This window comes from Enoplosus armatus, chromosome 2 (assembly GCF_043641665.1).
Source record: "Enoplosus armatus isolate fEnoArm2 chromosome 2, fEnoArm2.hap1, whole genome shotgun sequence".
In the NCBI taxonomy this organism is placed as follows: domain Eukaryota; kingdom Metazoa; phylum Chordata; class Actinopteri; order Centrarchiformes; family Enoplosidae; genus Enoplosus; species Enoplosus armatus.
In genome coordinates this window covers 14,086,700-14,109,896 of record NC_092181.1, presented here as the reverse complement: position 1 = coordinate 14,109,896, position 23,197 = coordinate 14,086,700, and the positions used below count along the sequence as shown (strand labels likewise).

The 23,197-nt window shown below is 43.4% G+C and overlaps 1 protein-coding gene across 3 annotated transcripts in view; it reads right to left on the bottom strand.

Annotated features, from left to right (window-relative positions):
• LOC139291232 (RNA binding protein fox-1 homolog 2-like) overlaps positions 1–23,197 on the bottom strand; it is a 31,178-nt gene that overhangs the window by 5,474 nt on the left and 2,507 nt on the right. Inside the window, exons 2-7 of one of the 3 annotated variants that reach the window (XM_070913202.1) lie at positions 18,772–18,822; positions 6,418–6,624; positions 4,943–5,113; positions 4,381–4,434; positions 4,150–4,242; positions 131–218 (exon numbers count right to left, since the gene is read on the bottom strand). In XM_070913202.1, coding sequence (XP_070769303.1) covers positions 131–218; positions 4,150–4,242; positions 4,381–4,434; positions 4,943–5,113; positions 6,418–6,624; positions 18,772–18,822 — 664 coding nt within the window. The remainder of the gene's footprint in view (positions 1–130; positions 219–4,149; positions 4,243–4,380; positions 4,435–4,942; positions 5,114–6,417; positions 6,625–18,771; positions 18,823–23,197) is intronic. The other 2 variants (XM_070913210.1, XM_070913218.1) reach the window with 2 other exon arrangements.

Sequence of the window (23,197 nt, the reverse complement as noted above, 5' to 3'; positions counted from 1 at the left end):
AACATACTGCAATATATAATTAGAATTGGAAACCAATACTTATTTTCTATATGGCAATATTAATTTCAGCCCAGCCCACAAATCAAACAAAAAGGTAGACTCGGCTGTTGTTGAGTTCAAAGGGCGTTACCATATGGCAGAGTTGCGAGGCCCTCTCCGTTAGAGTAAGGGGTGGTCATCTTCTTGTTGGTCATCACTCTGGCTGTGGCATTATTGACCTGGACACCAGAGAAAGTGGTCAGGATTTTAAGTCAACCCAGTTTAACAGATAAACAAGTATTGAGGAATTATCAAAATTATGCAGAATCCAATCACGTTATAGTTTGTGTTTTAAGCTTTCTTACACTGAATATATTTTCTGCATACATGATGATCAGAGTTTTCATATTAAACTTGCGCTTTAAGTGTGAGGTGTCATTATAAACAGTTTTTTTCTTTTACTTATGACAGAGGTTAATTCTGTTGATGAGCAGCGATGGTATTTGATGCATGCGCTTCTTTTGAAGGAGAAAGACATTGAAAACAAGGATCCTGGTGAGTAGTCAGGCAGTTTTGCACACAAACAATGCAACCATTGGCACACAGAACAAAGAAAACCACAAAATATTTCAGAACAAAAGCATTCAAAAAGAAATCCAAGACCATTATATTGCTACCTTTAAAAAAAGAGGGGAAAAGAAGGTGAATTAAGCGGCAGATTTATCAGTTGAACACAATGCAAAAAAACATCCATTGAAGAGTTCATACACAAATTACACGCAGCCAATCAAGAGCGCATCACATCACCAGAGGTGAGCAAAACTAGCCAATCAGCAAGCATCAGATGCAGCAAGAGACCAATCAAAAAAGGTTGGCAGCCCTCCCAATCAAATACACATCATACAGAAAAAGGAGGAAGGGGAGGGAGAGAGAACGACAGAGAAAAGACAGAAACATAGGAGGGATGCAGGAGGAGGAGGAGGAGGAGGAGCCAGTCCACATGAAAAGACACAGAAAAACACATACATGGTGTGGAGAAGAGAGAGGCAGAGAGAGTGAACAATCCATCCAAATGTGCAATTCTTCTAATGAACAAACAGAAACAACAAGATGCGACACACACACATACAAAATACATCTGACCAGTTTGCCTACATTGGATCTAACTGTACATGAGCAACAATGGAGAAATGATGAATGGAGCAAGAACGAATACGGAGAGGGAGAGGGGGAGAGAGAGAGAGAGAGAGAGAGAAAGATAGAGAGAGGATGGGGGATGCAAATATCATTCCTCAAAAAAAAAAATCAAAAATCAAACCATGGTTGTGAAACACTGCCAGGCATTCCAGATCAGTGTCGCACACCAGAGAGACCTCGAAACACACAACCACCAACACACACCATCCAGAACCAAACTGATGAAAAAGTAAAACAAGGACACCTCAGAACAAAGAAAAGCTGCCGTTACTCTATCAGTGGCGCAAATATTTAAGTTTGCTTTGATACAAATGATTTCATGACAGCTTTATATCTTTCTTAAAAGGCTCAAATAAAGCTCTAAGAGTGTTCATAATACATATGAAGAGTACATTTGAATAAGCTTGCATCCTCTTTGGGGCGCACACTATTCATCCACATTTAAATATAGATATATATATCTTTAATTTGAATGTTAAGTCTAAGCAGCCGTACCTCTACAACTGTCTGCAGCCTACAGAGTGGTACAGAAAGTGAATATCAAGTACTACAGTACACCATGATATACAGACAACTAGTATCCTCTCTCCAGTAAAGCTAACATAGCACTCATGCTTCAGCATGCTGTCCCACTAAAGGTGCAGAAATGCAGCTATTGGCTGACACATGACACAGAGAGATGACATAGTACTATATGGCGTCATACAGATGACGAGAAAGAGAGTAAACCATGCAGGATACAGCTCTGGAATTAAATGCTGAATGCAGTTAGAGAGGTGATTGGAATGAATGCATAAGAAGTGGTAGTCATAGTTGTTGCACTTGCAGATAGATGCAGTACATTCAGTTATACAAGTGGCCTTTATAATGCCATGCGGTCAATGGCTAATCTCGTAATCGTTTCATTCACCACCTCCCCAATCAATCACAGGATTAGCCAATCGGGTTCTGTCAATCAATCAATCGAGCTCCCTTCAGTAGAGGAGTCCTTCATTTGGGTGTTGGGTGCATTTTATTTCAATTTTGACGGATGGGGTGGAGGGAGGGGTCATTCAAAGATGATGCCATGTGTACACAACTTACCGTTGCCAGGGAAACGGCGTGAGGACACGCGAGCAGTTACCGTGGAGACTGACAACAACAACAACATACAAAAATCATCAGGGAAATAGAGAAAATATATGTAATAAAGAAATGATGAACCAAAACAAAAAAAAAAAAAAAGAAGAAAAGAAAACATAAACAAAAACGAGGTAATGAAAAGCAACCCCCACCCTGTGGTAGAGAGGAAGTGATGTAACAGGTCACGTGTCAACAGTCAGCTACAAGTATCAGCCATTGGACAACAATCTAGCCTCTACTGGTTAAAACCCACTACAAAACACAGATCATAAAAGTTTACATAAAAGGAGCAAACAAATGGAAACAGAAAATGTCAGACATTAAAATCTAACTTGGGAGGGAGACTAGCCGTTATTATTGCCCCGATCATTTTCAAATAACTGACGAAATAAAATCACTCAAAATCAAACTTAATCTCGTTGCTATGCTACCTGACTACATCACAGGACAGGGAAATGGACAGAGATATGGGGGAAGGGACGGACAGCAGAAATGCAGGTGCATATGGGGACACACAAACTGGGAGAGACAGAGAGACAGACTGGCCTGGTGAAAAAGAGTGAAGAGAGATGGAGGAGAACCAATAAAAAAATACAAATAAATAAAAGGAAAGGAGAGGGAAGGACAGCTTATCTATTGCATTCTCTTCACATGTTCATTCTCTCTCCGCCCTCCATATTTCTAATTCTGCACACCCACACACAGAGACAGAGAAGAGTGCAGGACGAGACCATGCAGAGGAGATTTAGCAGCAAGTAAAAAAAAAAAAAAAAAAGGGGAAAAAAAAGAAAGCGTGATTTAAAAACCGGGAGCCAGAGCAAATGGCAAAAGCATGGTATATTTAAGGCCATTTTGCAACTGAAATCTGAGCTCATGCTGACAAATTGAAAAAGAAAAGAAAAGATGTCAACAAAATGCACTTCCATGAGATCTGGTGTTCTTTTTCAAGAGTGGTGGATGCAAGTGTGTGTGTAAACAAAACATTTCTCTCTCTCTTTTTTTCACCATCCATCTCGCACATCTGAAATCAAGCAGTCAGCTTTTTGAAGCATCAGATATGACACCACACTTCTCACGGCAGTCTCATTCCCAAAAAACTGCCCCCTGAAAATGACCCCATCATGCATCAGTCTCTTCACACATCAAACATTAAAAAAAAAAAAAAAAACTGCTACCCAGAGGCTCCCACGTATTATTGACTGAAAGAGTGGGGAAAAACTCCCAGACGACATCCGACCTCATGATCCATCCATGCAACACACAGTAGCCTCTTACAGACACCAGCAAGCACTTTTTTTTCAGAGGAAAAATAACTGAGAGGCTATTAACTGCCCTTCCAGTCATAAACACAACCATAAACCAAAAATGGCCGATCATCGTGATCATGGAAGAAGTGGTGATGGTGATGGAAAAGGTGCAGGAAAACCAAAAAAAAAAAGAAGAAGAAAGATCCTACATGCTGTGACAGAAGCGGATATCTTCAGCAACCGTGGTGTAGTAGTGACGTCTCACCGGCCATGCCTGTTGTGTAGCCACTCCACCCAGCATGCTTTGCAAACCACACAGCTTTCAGATCAAGGTGCAATGGACAGCCCACAACATCAACAACAACAACAGCATAAACATCGACAGGAAGTGCCGTCAAAAGAGAGACGTCTGTGTGTGCGGCACCACTGCACCATGCTATAGTGAAGCCAGAGGGGGGTTAGAGTTGAACACAAACAGCCATCCGGAAACCTCTGGGGCAGAAACGACCAGAAACAAACGCATTCTCATTGTCGGACATGGAGGGGAAACAGAGGAGAAAATGGTCACCGTTTCAAAAAAAGGGGGGCGAGGGCGGTGAGTTACCTCGATTTTACGTCCTTCCACCAGCGTGCCGTGAAGCTTCTCTCTGGCCCTCTCTGCATCTGCACTCGTCTCGAATGTTACAAAACCGAAGCCCTGCGAGCAGAGGAGAGGGGAGAATGGAAAAAGAAAAAGGAGGAGGGGGGGAGTGAGAGATGGTTGAAGAGAGCTGTTAAGCTTTAGACGAGCTCACTTTTGTTAACGCATTTCAGGAATTACAACCGAAGTTCCTACCTTGGATCCCCTCTCATTGAAAATGATCTCGACGTCGAGGATTTTGCCAAATTGCTGAAAAACAAAAAAAGAAGAAAAATGAGGAGGCTGAACCAGCATGTGAGTCATGTGCTGCATCTTGCCACGGGGGGTCAGCACTGTTCAACCATGATGAGCTGGCACCCAGCCAGCTCTGCTAGTCTTTCCTTCCACCATATCTTCCTCGCCTCTGCTCTTTTCTCTGCACCACATTTTAGAGACATTCCTCTTACAAAAAAACAAAAAGACACGCATCTTTACACCTGGCTTTAAATAACTGTTCTACAAGATGACATTCAAAGTAAAAGTTTTGTTTTTTTTAGTCAAATAGGACAAAAACAGGTTCCTTTTAGCTGTAACAGAAATGACAGAACCTTGTTGAGTGAAAAGGAATCTGAGGCCACAGTGCTGACGTCACTGGATCCGTCCTTTGAGTCATTATTTTTACCAGCCGCATTTTCTGCTTTTAATCCAAAGCTACTTTTGTGGGTTGTCGTTATGTGATGATGCAAAGTGAAAGAGGGGAATATTTTGGTCTACATACCCCAAACATCTGCCTTAGGTCGGGGTCTCTGAAGCGGAAGGGGATGTTGGACACATGGAGGCGTTTGGGGGTCCCCTTGTCATCGGTGTCAACCCCAGCGGTCCCTCCGCCACCTCCTCCTCCTGAGCCGACCCCTGACTGACCATCAATCTGGGAGGACACATCGGACTGCTGGGACAGACGGACGGGGACGAAAGGAAGAGACACAAAAGCAAATGAGGAGAGAGGGAAAGCCGAAAAGTGATGTCTTGTGGGGTTGGGCAGAGACGATGACATGACAGAAATCTCACCATGAGTTGACAGAAATTTGTCATCAGGTTTTATTGTTTACACTGTGGTAGCTGTGGGCCTACAACTAAACATTATTTTATTATCCATCAATCTGCCAGTTATTTTCTAGATTCATCAATTCAATCTTTTTGTCTAGACAACGTCAGAAAATTGTGAGAAATGCCCACACAAAAAAAAACCAAAGTAGCGTCTTCAAATAGCTCGTTTTATCAGTCTTTAGACTGTTGCCCAAAGATATTAAACTTAAAATGACATAAGAGGAAAAACTCACATTTAAGAAGCTAAAACCAGAGAATATTCTGCATTTCTGCTTGAAAAGTGACTAAAACGATGAACTTATTATCAAAGTAGTTACCAATTAAATGAATTCAACTTTATTATACAGAGAGGTGTTTCTGTCAGCATTAGCCTACCCTCATTGATATGAATGGGGTGGCCAAAATAATAGAAACAGCTGCCGGTACAACACAGCACAGTTCACCAGCACCACAAACTGCAGCCTCCAAAATGAGCATGCCGTTGAATCAACACCTCTCTAAAACACTTTCAACAGAAACCGAACATTATAACCTTCATGAAGGTGGGATTTATTGTGGGACAGTTGGATTAGACTGTATTAGGTTTAGCTAGGTGTACCTAATAAACTGGCAAACGAGTGCAAATACAGCCATCCACTGTCAGTAGCCTGGACAGTGTAGAGACAGATTGAGTTTGCAACTGAGAGAAGAAGTAGTAGAAATATTACTAGTATTAAGCTAGTTTACAGTGTTGATCAGTGATATAGTGTTATAGTGTATTTTTGGGTTCAAATGCATGTTTTGAACTGAAAGGGGGGCGTGTTGAAGCTAGTTGCTCTTTAAGGATGAATGTATAGTTACAGCGCCATGTTACTTTATATACTTATATACTGTTACTATATACTTTATAAATATCTGAATCAGTTCTACACAGAGAGGTTTACAGATTTTTAATTTAGAGACAATGGCATCGGGTCTGTGGTATCAGTCAACACGCTGATTCTGGGAATCAGAATAGGTATCGTGAGAAGAAAGTCAGGTTGGTACATCCCAGTGGCTTAGTGGAATTTTTTTAAATCTATAACACATATTCCTCCGCTCTCGTTGCGCCCTCTCAAGGCAAAGACCTGACGTGGGCTGCACACAGAGGAAGAGGCTGCTACTCACCTGAACACTGAGGCTGTTGGCAGCATTGGCGGCGCTGTTCGCTGCTACGCCCGCTTCCACAGGGCCCTGGACGGCCCCCGCTGCGTACAGGCTGCCCCCGTAATCCAGGGCCAGGCCGTTCTGGGGGGGCGGCGGTGGAGGTGGAGGGAACGCGGAGAAAGGTGGGGGTACGAGTCCCTCCTGACCGCCAGCACTATCCTGAGAGCCCTGTCGGAAGAAAGAGAGAGGAGAGTGAGGAAGGAGTGAAAGCTAAAGTAGCCGGCTGGCGAACTTCCACAGTATCTTTTACTGCGAGCATCACCCGACCACACAGAGACCACTTTCCCAAGAGCCTCAGTCTAAAAGTCATACAGGCATGGATATTATATTCCCATTTCCCCGTGTATGTGTGTGTGTGTAAATGCGTGCATGTGTCTACACCCCCCACCCATTAAATATTCACTGCAGCCACATCTATTATTGAGGGTCAGATGCCTCCATGCTCAGAGTGTTGTACAATGGTGAGTGTCTAACGCCCGCACACACACTCACAAACGCCTCTGCACACAAACCACCTTTGACACGCAAACACCCACGTACCTAAACACTCGCACAGAGACCAACTGTTAGTAAGGAAACCTGCCCAAGCATTTTGTGCACATTATTATTACCCCCAGAAAATTACCGAACGTTACCGACACTCGAGTGCGTAGGAGGACAATACAGACACATGGTGAAACCACAAACACGACACAGGCAATAACATAACACAACACACACACACACACACACATTCCTTGCTGTTGGCAGTGGGGCATGGATACCCTAAATGGTAACAGTTAGAGAGCAGAGGGAGGCAGCAGGGACGGGAGAGAAAAGGAGGGGATGGACGATAAAAGGTGATGACTGATAGAAGAGGTATGGTCTGCCTCTGATCCATAGCTGCAGAAGATAAACCAACTATCACTGTCTTCCAGATCTTTTTATAACTCGCTAATATGACTGCGCTGCACTGAGAAAATCTTTTGGTTTGGTTTATTGACAACATTATAACATATTCATAACACGAGTAGCTCTGTGAAGCTGTACTTAGGCACAGTGCTGGCAGTTATGATGTTTACCATGTTCATAATTTTTAGTTTACTGTGTTAGCATGCTAACTAAGCTAATTAACAAACTCAAAGTACTGAGTCTGATGGGAATGTCATCGGTTTTGCAGGTATTGGGCCATAAACCGAAGTATGGACATATTTAAATTTTGATCTGATGATATTATGTGGAAAGTGAAGGGACCACCAAAGCACCTCATCTTGAGGGGAGCGTGAAGGTGTGTACCAAATGTCATGGCATGCCGTTAACATGGCTAATAAAAATACAACAAATCAGACTTTGTAGACACCAGGATGAAATCATTCTATCCATAACGACACGGTCCAATAACCTTCATCAAGACAGAGACAGGCTGTTACTGTCTGACTTTAAGATATATTAGAAAATAAGAACTGAAGACCTGAACAAATTATTGATAAAATCTTTTAAGAAAGCAGAATAAGGTAAAAAGTTACACCCAAAACACAAATTCATATCATAAAAGACTCCGTTTGTGAAACCAGTTAAAGATGTAAATATTGGTAGATTATAAAAACAAAAACATATGGCTTTATGTTTTTGCTTTGGCATCTGGCAGCCACTCTTTTTCTGTCTTCTTAATCTCCTTGTTCACCGTCCTGTTCTCCTCCCGCTTCTAATCATTATCACCATCATTATTATTTTCATTATTAGCAGTAGCAGCAATAATAGTCGCACTAGACGCAGGCAGTCATAATAATAATAATAATAATAATAATAATAATAATTCAGTAGTTGAAGTAATATTCTGTGTCTTTTTTTTTTGCACCACCAAAATGGATATCACCACTAAAGAGACTCCATGCTTACAAGACATCTGCTTGGCTACATTCACTGTGTGTGTGTGTGTGAGTGACAGGCTGCAGCGATGCCCATCTGAGTTGCACAATAGATCTCTGTCCCTTTGGGAGTGTTAAAAGTGTGTGGGAGGGTGTGCATGTATGAGTGTGTGTGTGTGTGTGTGTGTGTGTGTGTGTGTGTGTGTGTGTGTGTGTGTGTGTGTGTGTGTGTGTGTGCGTGCGTGCGTGCGTGCCATCTGTCTCCCAGCTTTTGACCTTTCTCAGCGTCACACCTGTGACACGGTAGCCGGGCCCCTCGACTCAGTGACAAACCAGGGGATGCTCACGGTCGACACGGATCACATCGATATTGTGACATGAGGGCAGCGACAGCAGAGCTGCACCGAGTCGACGGCGAGAGGAAAACTTTGTCTTGTAAATAGCATAGATACACAAAAGAAAATAGAACTGGACTTTCTGTATTATACTGAATATTGACAAGAATCAAGATAACTTACTATCGTTATTTACAGCTGTAAGCTTTTGCAGTTTTCAAACATATTTTAGCATCTTGTCACTGGGTCGAGTACATGTGAAATAAACATCAAATTAATTATGACTTGGCTTTCAAAGTGGATCTATTTATCTTGAATCTCACCCTTTTCCATTTAAATCAATCTTCTTGGGAGGATATCATTAATTATATTGACTTGGACAATTTTTTAATAATAACGTTTGAATAGTGAATTTATTTTTCAACTATTTTGTTATTAGATGTAAAATTGTAAGGAAATTACATAATCAACAGCACTGAAGGCATCAACATACCAAAGGAAATAAAGGTGTTAAAATTTTTTTATTAAAGCCTCAATTTATGGTTTTAATGCAACCCTAGCTTCCTTTATACCTAGATATATATTTGTAAAGGCATTACTACAAGTTGTATTGCCTCTTTGAATAATTAAGTAAATATAAATAGGAATTATATATGAGACCTCAATAATATCAATAAATAAAACTGGGACAAATAAATAAAATTTATATATGTCAAGCCGGCATGAATCTAATAACACATTTAACATTACATCTAACTGTGATAAAAAAAAATGTTTGAAGATATTTTTATTTGTGTTTTGTTTACTACTTTTAAATGAAAGGCTCTCCGCAGCTCAACAACCCTGCAACGCTGCAAATCTGTGGCCCAAACGCCACGTTTTAATCAATTCCTTGTGCCATCAGTAATTACTTTACCTGGTGGCTATTCCTCTTTTTCCTGCTGATGTAAGAACAAACAAAACAGTATCAGAGGCTTTGAGACAAAATGCTTTGAACTCAACCTTTTTTGGCTGCAGCACTGGTTGGCCTGTTGTGCTCAGCAGGGTTATCTCCCTCCCTCCTCTCCCTGATAACATACAGTAAATATGTGTTTATCATTAATCTCAACACCAAACTGTGCTGCCAGCCTCTTCACTGCACACGTTCTCCTTTCATACCCCCCCCCCCCCCAAACTGCTTCTGCTGCTCTCCTGCCAGGTGAAGAGTCTCCACCTCAGCCAGAATAGAAACCACGTTCTCCATCTTCAGTGCCTCGCAGATTACTGACCACAGAGTCCAAGTTTAACTTCATTCACATTTTCAAATAGCAGCTGTGTCCGCTCCTCTAAACCCTGCAGCTGTATGAACCCCTTCCAATCTTGTCCACAAGCATCCAAATTAAGATTTTGCTAAGTGATAACATCCCTCACATCCTTGCCTTCCTGTCGTGCCTTAGTTTCATACGGCAGCACACAACCGTCTTACACCTTTGTTTTCAGAAAATGTTGCACAGTCACAGGTTTTGATTATATAATATAAATATGTAAGTACGTATACATCGAGGTCTGCAAAATCTCAGCATAAAGAGCTGTTATTTAATTGTATACATAATAGACTGTATTGATGGATACAGTTTCCATACATTATTCCACCCATCCTTTCAATGTGTTTTCCTTTAATAGTAGTTGTAATTGTATGCCCTAATTAATGAACAAAGGATTCAAAATAGACCAGAAAATTGTTAATATGTGGAGAAGCTTTCTCTTTGTTGTAAAATAAAATTTAAAAAAAAGGATCCACTCTGTTACATCACTGATGGTAATAATGTGAACATGAGCTGAAATCCTCTGATGAGACATCCTGAATTCATTACATTCACAGAGACAGAAAAGGAGAGCAAAACGAGGAAATGAGTCAGTTTAGTCAGGCTTTCAACTGCAGGAGACAAAATACATTATGTGCTAAATGATACACTGGATGGCTTCGTCTTGCATCAGCTCATCCTAGATTAGCTGCATTTGCGGAGGCAGAACTGATAGCGGGTGGGGCGAGGCATTCTTAGTCTCCAGGTAAGAGCTCACCTGGATGACAAACAGAAATAGAGAAACTAGACCCGCTCCTGTGTCTTGCTAGAAAGGGAAAGTTGATCACACAGGTTGGGTCAAGTAGAAAGGGGATGATACACTTTTGCAGCAATGAGGTAACACGTTTGGTATACATGTGGGTGAAGTGTCAACAGCTTAGTATGGAAACAAAAACTAGAAGCATGGCTCTATGGATGATGATGAAAAATATCTGAACAACTATGAGATATATTGGCATGAAATTTGGTACACACTTTTACGTTCCCCTCAGGATGAATCGTCACAGCTTTGGTAATCCCTTAACTTTTCATCCAGCGCCATCATCAGGTCAAAATTTCATGTTGTCTAAAAAACCTGCAAAACTAGTGACAGTCCCATCGGCCTCGGCTGTACTTTGTGTTTTGTGGTGATTAGCAAATGTTGCATGCTAACAGGCTAAACCAAAATGAAGAATCATAGTGTTGTGTAACAAATGAAAAACAAGATTTTGCTCAAGCTCAAACCCATAGTTTCTATCCTCCGCACAGCTGGCCAATCATGGCGTGAAGCAGGATGTGAATGTCGGAGCTTCAGTTTCAGAAAGTTACAGAACTTGTCGGACACATTCCGGAGGAGGTTCCCGAAGCTATTTGACCATCAGACTGACAGCGTCTACCAGCGCTTTTAGTTCAGCCTCACAGAGCCACTAGCACAGCTGTAGATGCTTAGTCTCTTTTAAAATCAGAAGCTATCATGTGTATTATGTGTGCTACTTGCTGCAAAATTAATTGCCTTCCATGGGACAATAAGCCTGGAACTGGAACAATCAGCAAAAATGAAGGAAGGAAAACATTTGAGGAAACCCTGGGAAGCTTTACTCAGGGATCCCCCTGCCATCATGGCTGGTGGAGAAAATATTGTTGACTACAAATCACTTCTACCAACTCTACCTTATATAATTTCTGTTGGGAAAACTACCCTCCTACTCTACATTAAGATGTTCATCACGGCTCCAGTGTTGTCGCACTCGAGTCCCAACATTGATGACTCATGACTCAACTCACTAAACTACAGATGAGTCAGCCTTGGACTTGACAAGTTGTGATGCAACTCAGACAGAATAATAGTGTCTTGGATTATAATCATGCACACTGAGGACTTGAGGTTTTGATATCTTGGCTGCAACACTATATATTATTTCCACAGTCTATACCGCTGATCAGATTATATCCCCATCAATCATAACATCCTCCTCATTGTTGTTGCTCATGCACGGAAACAGACTACAGCCTAGCGGGAGAATGGACAACCCCGGCTGTTGCTGCTCCTTCTGCCAGACCAAAATAGAAGCGGGAATACAAGCCAAAAACAACCTTGTATTTGTGTTCGACGATTGGCCTTTTCAGAGGAGATCCATTTTAGCCGCATCTCAACAGCCCCCTCTCTACCTGATACAGCCCGGTATCTACAAAAATAGTGTGTGACTGCGTGCTGCTTTTTTTTCCCTCCCTCTCAAAACGTCAAGTTATGGGCCTTTTGCTGAATGCGTGTCGCCTTTGTGCTTCGCATCAGGATAAAAAGCAGCAACTGAATAAATGCACATAGATCGCAGGATAAGAGGAGGGACACAAAGACAACGAGAGAGGGCATTCTTGGTCAATTTGAAGAGAAGTGCTGCCCTGTAGACAGAAAAACTGTAAGCTGCGCATTTGTGCCAGCACTCAGGTTTGTGTACGTTTTGTTTGTGTACATGTCGTGTGCATGCCAGCATGTGTGCGTGTTTATGCGTCCGCTCCCCTGGCGTTAAGGCGTTAGGCATTAAGGGTTGTGTAAGTGTATGCGTTGGCCAGGCAAAGCCAGTGACTCAGAGCGGTAGCTGGCTTACTTTCGGGTCAGTTAGCAGCAGCAAGTGTGTCTGAGGAGGCATGTTATAAAATGTGCCCGTCTGCAGCAGTCTCACTACACTACAGGAGGGGAGGAGGAGGAGGATGACAGAGGAGAGGAGAGGAGAGGAAAAGAGAGGAAAGAAAGGAAAGGAGAGGAGAGGGGATGAGAAGAACATGGCTAAGAGCTAACTAGGGCAACACTGGGTCATTTCACATGAATAATGACATTTCAGTATCTTACTTTCTCGGGGGCCTCCAGCCATTAGTCTATAGCCTAATTCAACAAACTGAATGATGGAAAATGTGATTCATGCTGTTAGCAGCGACTCACATTTTGGCTCAATAATGGCATTAACTGGGGAAGTTGTGTTCGGCTCAGATCTTGGCTTTTGACTCCGTGCTGATGTTATCCAAGCTGCAAACAGCTGGAGAAACGTTTAGAGCGTGTCTGTGGCATACCGATGAGCCAGGAGACACCCTCTTGTTAAATTATTCCATCCCACATCAACCCCTCCTCCTCCAGTATCACTCTCCCTCCTCCCCCTCTTGCTCTTCCTCTCCGCTCCTCTTGCTGCTGTTCTCCCTTTCCTCCCACTCTCTCTGCTGTGTGTGCGTCGCTTCTTTACGCTTCATAAAATCCAGACGGGACCCCTTGCATACGTCCCGCCCCCCACGCATGTCAATCAAGCCCATTTGCTTCATAGCAACAGGATATCAGCGATGCATGGGCTCCTCCTCCCACACTCTTCTCCATCTCCTTATAGGGTAACATGTCTGCTTGTCAAACAAACCCCTCCCAATACACCCCCCCCCCCACCCCCATCCTTTTCCTTGTAGGGTCTCGCATATGAGTCCCCTTCCTTGCACTCCATTTCTGGGAGACTCCGCTTTAACATGCATGTGCGCAGGGATACACACACGATCACTGACTCTCGCTGTCGTCTCTCCACTAGCCGTGTCAATGGTCCGCTCGGCTCCACCGCAGCGTTTTATGAAAGGTAAACACTCCAAAACAAAAAGACGATGACATTATTTGTCCACATTTATTTCTCATTAAAAACCACACACACGCCAACCTGGGACAAACACATGTGCAGGTGAGCACACAAAACTCGCAGACAGACGTGTGTTTACCCAACATGGACACGCCTCTTTCAATACATTAGGTATGACCATGAAACGAGTCCGTCTTGTTTGGAGAGCACTCAGGTAGGACTCTGTAATAAGACAGCACTCGCCTGGGTTGTCCAGTGTGGTTTTAAAAATGTACACAAGCCAGCCGTAGGACGGGGCTGTCACTGTCAACCGCACCATCCAAAGAGTCAGCGAGGGCAACCCCTATCCATTTCAAAGGAAGGCTCTTTTAAAAAGCCACGCAGATGTTTCACAGTAAGTGCTTTTAAAGCCATTAGAGATGCAAAATAGCTGCTAAAGAGGCATAACCGTCACGGCAACCTGAGGTTTTCATAACCATCTCCCTCCCGCTCTTTCATTTTTTTCAGAGGCATAGTGCAAAAGGTGTTTACCTCACATGGCTCTCCTGTCGACGTTTCCCTCACGCCTCGAACCATCTAACAATCTGTACCAAAATGAATGACTCATGCAAGTTGCCACGGCAACACGGCTCATTGGGATCATTTAACGACCATCATTGTTAACCCTGCAAAGGATCAATAACACGATTTGGGGAAGGTGGGGGGGGGGGGGGGGGGGGGGGGGGTTGAAACCTCTCAACCCGTTTTTAGTTTATGCAAGCGTGGCAGTGTGTGTGTATAGTTTTGCAGCAGGTAGGCGTCTCTCCCTCGCCTTAGGGCACAAGCTTAGGTGGGGCTTGAGAAAATATTTCAGTCTTTTACACCCGATCTGCTGCTTGAACTCTCTCGCAGGAAGGGCCAAAAAATATTAGCATATAGACACTATAAAAGAGCTAATAAATGACCCCCGTCATGAGGCAACTCCGGACATACACTCACACACACACGCACAAGTAACTGCAAAGTCAGCTCTACAGTCTGAAATTGCGTCACTGAGCAAACTAGCTCCCCCCAGTTGACCTACAATATTGTCAAATCTCCATGTTGCTATCAATCTCTTTCAAATCCTCTCATTTGCCCATCTCTGCATAATTTGAGTTTCCTCATCCACGGGCTTCCCTGGTAACTGCCAGAGGGTGTCCCGTCACCTTAAAAATCAATTTTCTATTCTCCTGCTCCCATTCTCTCTCTCTTTTCCAACCCATCCCCCTCTTCCAGGGGCTCTTGGAGGAAAACATTGAGATAACAGCTGCCAGGGCCCCAGGGAGAGCAAGAGGAGGGAGAAAAGAGGTCAAACAGTAAAGAGAGCAGGAATCCAAGGTACAGCTGAAAGAGAAGCGAACACACACGCGAGCAAAGACAGGAAGAAACACAAACACACACACATGGAGAGCCTGACTCACACCAAATGAAATGATACGAACGTGACACTTCATGCACCAACTTTGCAACCCACTGTGTGCTTGAGCTTCTGTGTGTTTGTGAAATGTGTGACACAGAAATTACAGTGAGGAGGTGTTGTTAGCTGAACAGAAGAGATGTAGAAAGGAGGAAGAGAGAGAGAAAGAAAGAGAGAGTCGGAATTAAAAAAAAAAGAAAAAAAAAAGACAGAGACAACTGTTCTGGGGACACCTGTCCCTTTCGCTCACAGGCTTGAGCGATGTACAGAGACAGCTGCAGAGGCAATAAAGAAGAAAGACTTGTTTTACTTACCTCTCCTCCCCCTATTCCTTCACCGTTTCCCCCCACTCTTTCCCCTCAGAAATGTCTAAAGACTTCACCGCAGAAACAGCCTACCAACACTGCTACATCCAGCTGCACAGACTGACACGCTGTACTGTATGTTCACATAGATTCTTCTGAGCATACATAATACATGGCAGAGCACAGTTTTCTGGCAGTGGCAGCTCTTGATGTTCAGATTGCGTGCGCTTCTAGCTCTGGGCAGGAGAACAGATGCCACAACAACGGCGTACACTAATACATCGCCGCCCGTGCCTTCCACCAGAGCGAATCATAATTGTAGCGATACAATCTCCAGCCTGTATCTCGCTGTCATCTACGCCTACTACACTAGTTTCGGCGCTCACATCCCTCGTAGCAAACTGGCCGCCGAGTCCTAACGAGAGTCTGAAATGCCCCGACTGGACCACTCCAGTAAAAAGGGTCAAGTAGAGTCCTCATCTGTTAGTAGTTAATTAACATTTCATGCTCAATGACAGCGCTGCCCGCTCTGATGCCGTTTCATGTACAGTGGAGCCCGAGCCTTGGCGAAGAGATACAGCAGACGCAGCAACACAGAGGAGGATATGAAAAGATATCAAGATAAACACTCACCGACAACACGGAAGGATAGTACAGTCCCATCATCGTATTCTGTGCAACAACTCCAACTGTCGTCGCTCCTCTCTCTCTCTCTCCTTTCCTCTTCTCACGCTGCCTCGCTCGCTCTCCCTCTCTCCGAGCCTGTGTCACCTCACCAGCTCAGTCTCTCTTGTCTGTCTCACAGATTCAAAATCTCCCTCTCTCTGCCCCCGCTCGCTCTGTCTGCCATGCCAACCCCCCCCCCCCCCCCCTCCCTCTCTCCCTCCCCACCTCCTCCTCCTCCTCCTCTGCTGGCCTCTGTCCCTGTCACTCTCCCTCGCTTGCTTGCTTACTCTCTTTCTTTTCCCCTCTCTCTCTCTCTCTCTCTCTCTCTCTCTCTCTCTCTCTCTCTCTGTGTCTCTCTGTCTCCCACTCACTCTTTTCTTTCCCTCTCCCACTCGCTCCTTCCTTTCCCTCTACCCCCAGCCTTCTGTTGTGCTGCTGTGCCCTTGCCTGCTCATCTCTTCTCTCTTCTCCAGTCCTCCTCCTCTCCTCCTCTCTCACCCAGATAGCCTGACGCCTCCCCCCTCCTATTTCTCTGCCTCTGTCACACCTGCAAACTTTCCCCTCCCCTCTGCTTCCCTCTCATGTCGCAGTCCCTCCCTCCTCTCTCTCTCTCTCTCTCTCTTCTTCTGTTCTCTTTCTCCATGTAGGTGAGTTAACTGGGGCTGCTGGCACCACTGGGAGAGGAAGTGAAGACTTTCTCTCTCTAGCCCCTTACAGACATACACCTTGTTACATAAATGCGCTGCCGATTTCATGTTTGTCTCATGTTTGTAACATTTTCACAACACTGTCGACACAGCTCAAGTCTGAAAACTCACATTAAAGTTTTAATCTTCAAAGCTGCACTAATCAATATTTTTACATTCGGTAAAATGACTACATGTAATGTAAAAGGGAACGCTCAAACCCCACTCCACTATTCCCCCCTCAGCTTTACGGAGTGTTTTAGCATCTTTAAGCTTATTGTTTTGGTTTTTCTTTTGGTTCACTCTCAGCTCTACTTTACTGTTTTCAGGGGAAAAAACTCTGAAAACCCACTGTATGCTACCTGCTCAGCACCAAACAGCAGACAGACAAAGTTAACGACAAGCTGGTGAACATAGTGGAACATTTAGCAGCTAAAGAGCCAGATATTTCCCCCCATACACATTAAATGACACATGTATCGACCACTTGGGACAGGAAAACATGCCTGGGGCAGCTACTCTATCAGAAATGCAACAGAAGAACGACTTGCTTATCTCTGTACAGTAAAGCCAAACAAACCGCAGGCTGAGAGGATTCAGCGTGTCACATTATTTTAAAAGAGACTAGAGAAGACGGTCAACACTGAAGTCGCACACAATTTGCTTTAAGCACGACATCCAATAGATGCATCGTTTCCTGTGATTCCCATGTTGGCTATAACAGGGTTTGATATAAGGTTTAAATACGCATGGAGAGTAAATACACATCTCATTCCGGCTTTTTAAATTTTTAAACAAAAAAAAATACAACCAGTTTGAACCAAGTTTCAACTTGAAATCCTGTCGACTGCTTACAGTTTGAACACCCAGCCAAATGCTTTACATGTAAGCAAATAGGAGCTAAATGAAAGTCATATTTGTTTTGTTTTTGATGTTGTTGGACATGAGAAAATATGCTGCAGAATCATTGCCAGCTTTTTTCCGTATACGTCGTGTCATATCAGAACAAAGCCATTAAAACTTTAACAGATGGATAAAGCCAGCAAAGTTTCATATCCCGTGTCTGAAAAGGGCTCATGTCTCTCTTCACACATCAGGCCTCTACTGCTCTCCAGGCTCTTCCTTTCAGGAGAGCTTTGATCACATCCTTCTCACACTGCTGTTGACAGTTTAGCACCTCAGTGTTGTGGGAGCCTCCGCTGCCCAGCATTGTTTTCTTCCTCCCTGCCTTTTTTTTTCCCCTGGTCAGAGGCCAGTTCACACTTCTGAATCCCTCAAGTGGCCCTTGACTGACTTCTTAACATCGCAACAAGAGATTGCTCGCACAAGGTAACACCGCCTTTATGATTCTTCCTCGAACATTACCATTAAGAAGGAAACGCATCAAAGCTTTATCATCTTACAGTGAAATGAAAACTGGCTAATTGGCTTCCAGGCTTCCGCAATATCCGCTGGTAACAGTAAAACAGGCAGCCGGGGGAAAAAAAATATCTCTCATACTGCAGCAATTAAGAGCGTACAAGTGAAGGCTTAAGGCAGATAAAGTGCAGATAAGCAGCCAGAGGTTGTTGGGCATCACAGGGAGCGAGGGATGAGGGGATTATGGGCAGAGCATGAGAGGATGAGTGGATGAACTGAGGATGATCTAAGGATTAACCACAGAAACTGAACAGTCTAATAACACAATCAGCAGGCTAATACAAACACGAGTAAACAGCTTGTCACACACACACACACACACACACACACACACACACACACACACACACACACACACACACACACACACACACACACACACACACACACAATACAGTCCGTTCCGTTTACATGGGTGTGTATTAGTGTTTGTTTGAGGACATGTTTCACTTTTTAAAACTGCTGATTGTTGAGAATAGAAAGAAAAGTAGTGGGAGGGTGTAAGAGTGAAGGGTGTGGAGGCAAGTCTTCTTCTACACGACTGATAAATTATAATCTACACCCCCACCTTGTGGTTTACAGAGCTTCACTGAGCCATAGTAACGCCATATGAATACTGTATCCACATAGGAAACAAAAGGAATATGATAAAACATGAATTTTTTTTCATGTGTGAGAAGAAATTGTGTCCTTACCTGACTATGAGACGGGTAGCCATGGTAACCAAGGGTCAAGGGGTCGTTGTTCTGCAAGAGAAGAGAGCAGAATTTTGGGAAAAATGGTGAGTAGTTTGCAAAGCAAGACAAGACAAAGATTCAGGAATGCCGTTTCATTTATTCACTCACTTTATTCTTGTGATCTCCTCGTTATTTGACTCTACAGATCTGTGGTGTTACTGACTCCTAATCAAATTAACTCCCCCGGTGACAGACTCCTGCCATCTCCTCCAGAGTTTTCCACCCAGCGGATCTTTTGTCTGCTTGTAAAGACGTGATAACGGGGGCGAGTGAGATCATGCGAGCAGGAGATGAAAGACGGGGCAGAGAGAACGAGTGTCACCACGGCTCTTAAATCATAAATAGGTCAGGAGTGTCAGCGAGCATGAAGCCCATTGGTGTGAAATGGCATCCTGAGCCCTGATGCAATCTCCCACACATTCCTCTCAATGTTCTGGCTGCGCGAAGCAAAAGACGGATACATCAAACATCTGGTGAGTAATTACAGTTAAACAAGACGCATTAGAAAGAAAACTCATTTTGTTTGGAGCCAAATATTAAACAGAAATCACGTCCCTACTCCCTAAAATAGTTTGTAACTCACTTTATTTGTACTCATAACACCGTGTTCCAGCTTTTATGCTAATATATCCCATTAAAAAGGGAGATTTTCACAGCAATTACAACATGCTTTGAAGGGGGGAAACAGATTTGCCTATCTCTGGCTTCATATCACTAGATTAGAAAACAACTCAGCTCCTCCCTCCTCTTTCTGTCCTTCCCCCCTGATCTTCCTTTCATCTGGAACCAATGTCCCTCATCTGCTCTGTCCCCAAGGGGAACACTTTGCTCTGCGCGCTTCACAGCTTGAGTTCGCCTGATTAATACTGTAGCCATCTAACTCTGGACCTCATGGGGCCTTTTCACTAAAACCAAGCACAACGTTTCCAAATGCAGGAGGCTCGGTCGGGGAGGGGGGAGACGGAAGAGTCTTCGAGATCGAAAAATGCAGTTTGTGTGAGTCTATCTCAGAGCCAAAAATGTACTTAGTGAACTGGCTTTGGGAGGTAGAAGCTCTAAATAATGAATCACCTCTTAGAGGCTTGAATAACATGAATAAAGTATAAACCTTATTTTACAGCGAGGCCAAACTCTAAACTCAACGCACTGAAGGTAGGCAGCAGAGGATCAAAACAAAACCCAAAAAAAAAAAAAAAAGAAGAAGAGAGGAGACAAAAAAAGATTTATGGGGCGGTACGCTGTGTCAGAGTGAAGGGGGAGGTGTTGCTAAAACACACACATCTGGAATTCATATTGCGAGAGGCTGAGGGAGGAATCAGAGCTGGAAATACAACGGGAAATGGACAGCAAAGAAGAAGAAGAAAAAAAAAAAGGAAAGAGATGGAGGGAGCAAAGACAATGACTCATACATGAGCGGAGTCATGTGCTTAACTTCATTAAGGAACTGGGAGGAATGAGAGAGGGAGGGCTGCATGGAGGCTGTGTATCAGTCTCACTCTCAACACACACATGAGAAACAAAAAAGATGTTGTACTTAACGCAGCGATAGTTAATCATGGTTCAGCACAGCTGATTCTCGTCTGGGGGTGGTGATGGTGGTGGTTTTGGGGGGTGGGGGGGGGTGGGGAGGTTAAAATAAGACAAGAGACTGCAGGGGAAGACCGGGTGAGCAATCAGGAGAAAGTAACAAAATGACTTGAAGTCAACAGATGGCGAAGAGGGGAGGAGGGGTGAGGAGAGACAAGCTTAGGGAGGGGGTGGTTGGGGGTGGATGGGGAACAGGACCGGCCCTGTAATAATGAAATCTGAAAACAAGCGCGGGACGAGAAGCTCAGTTAGCTCCAAGTTCCTCCTTCACGCCATCTTTTCACAAGGCGACAGTAATCCCTTTCACACATGAACCCTGCTACTCTTCTCCAAAAACTACAGGTGGTGGTAGGTGTCTGTGTGTGTGTGTGTGTGTGTGTGTGATTGTTTTGTGTGTGTGATGTCTAATTTAGTCACAAGACTCGTGTCTATTCCTATCGTGCCTTGGGACTGCTGCTGTTCTGAGGAGGAGTAGGAGAGGAACTACATTTCACTGCTCGAAGAGTCATCCTACCTCACTGCAAAGCAGGCCACTCCATACACTCAGGAGGATGTGAATCCATTTCATCCACTGAGCACTTATGTGCTAAGCCTCCAAACAGTCGGCCAGATGATCTGAAGTTTATTTTCCCTCAATGTACTTCACATCCATCCGACTTTCCACAGTAAACCTACACGTGCTTTTTCATGGGGGTGTTGGCTGCAGTCAAGAGTGGATTTTGGAAGCTCTACAGTTCTGGCATAATAATCATAATAATAATAATCATATAGCAGTATCAGCTAGCAAATCACATGCAACATAATCAAACTGACGTCCACTGCACTGACCGGCATCTCAAGAGAAAAAGGAGAGTCACTTTTATCCTGCAATTTATTTCACATCTGATTGGAGAAGATTAGAATTTGCATGCAATTATTTACTGCACGACATAATTGCCCGTCATAATTACTCGACATCATCATTTCATCGCAACATCATTCTGCTGAAACTGGCGCCTGATACTGGACTTTTGGGACCACTGTTGATAGAAACAATTGGCTGCTCTTCAGTTTTGACTTTTTAGCAGTGATTCATTAAAATTCATTATGAAAGAATTGTTTATCAAAGAGGCAGTTATACAAACCTGTTGAGTACCAGGCACTGAAAACACCTGGTCAAACTATGTAATAATGACCAGATTTCTACATTATCTCAAGCATATCTATGTGAATTATGTCTATGGCTGCTATTAATAATTATTATCAATCTGCGAGTATTTTCTTGATTCATCAATGAAATTTTAGACAATTGCAAAAGACTGTGATGACTTCAAATTTGCTTTTTTGTCTAATTAACAGTTAAAACCCAAATATATTTAATTTACTTTTCATATACGTCAAAAAAGCAGCAAATCTTCACATTGGAGAAGCTAGACAAAGCAAATGTTTGTCAGTCGTGCTTGTAAATTACCTAAACAATTAATCAATTACAACATAGAAGATTGACTTTCATCAACTAATTTCAATTCTGATACAAAATGTTTTAATTTTTATTTTTCCGTGTCTGTGTGATAAAAAGATAATTTTGCCAAAACACAAATAAATGCAGAGCCTGGAGCACAAGTTCTAAATCAATATATTCATAAATATTATCAACACCAAAAAAACTTAGAGTAATAAATCACTTGATTGATTCTCAATTGATATGTGAGGATAACTGCACTTTAAGCACCAAAACCATGCAGGGGTCTCTCTGCTGGTCTCTCTCAAACATAATTCAGTCAACAGACTTCTGCCAGCAATTTATCTCAGAAAAAAACAGGGGCCCAAGAACTAAATAAATATTCTCAACTCGCAGCAAGAGTACATTTTTCTTGCTGACGTTTTCATTCTATTTCAGTGCCAGGGCTGAGATGAAAGTACAGAGGGGTGATCCACCTACATTAATGTCCGAGTCAAGTCATTTGTCCTCGGCGCTGTCACCCCAGGCAAGACCTTATTAGGTTTAGAGAGAGCCCCGGTTCCTACGCACAGTGACAACAAAACATGGGCCGCTCGGCAGCATGCCGGATGGATATTGAAGTAGACAACCTCCTCTCAACATTTCCCAAAATCTGGGCTGGAGATGCGGGGTGTTGTTATGAATCCCCCGTCATCCTGAAAAATGCAGGACTTCCCCCGGTGCAGCACTGGACTGCAAAATGAATTTGTGTTGTCTTTTTTTTTTTTTTTTTTTTTTTTTTTAAAATTGGGAGCACTCCAGCTTGTGGTCTGTTCAGCAACTTAATATTCATTTAAAATCCATACTATTGGACGAGCACAGGGTCAGCACCAGGAGGCCAGCATATCATTTCTATGAGCAGCAGTGAACATTTGAACTCGTGCTGAAGTGAATGCACTCAGCGAGCTTCATTCGCCCCCGTTAGCTGAGCATTCAGTCATGTACTGCATGCTGCATTGGTTTATACATGCATTGCTGCTCTGCTAAAACTTTGCAGATTTGACTTGACAGAGCCTTTCCACCCCCGCATTGTGGTGACATCATACCCTAATGAGAAAAACAGCAGTGTCGATGGCCAAATGGGAAAGATCCCATTATTGGGCTGCAGTGGTGCAAATGGATTGCTCTTTGCCACAACCACACCCCATTGTGTCGGCTTCAGTTACAGGTCAGAGTTCAACTCCTGCCGTGTTGCCTGCAATAAATGGTTTTTAAAAGAAAAAAAATCAGGGATGGAGGAAGGGAGACGCTGTGCTTTATGAGAGCCAGGGAGCTGTTTGCTGTAATATTTTCCATCCTCTGAAGATTAGCTTTACA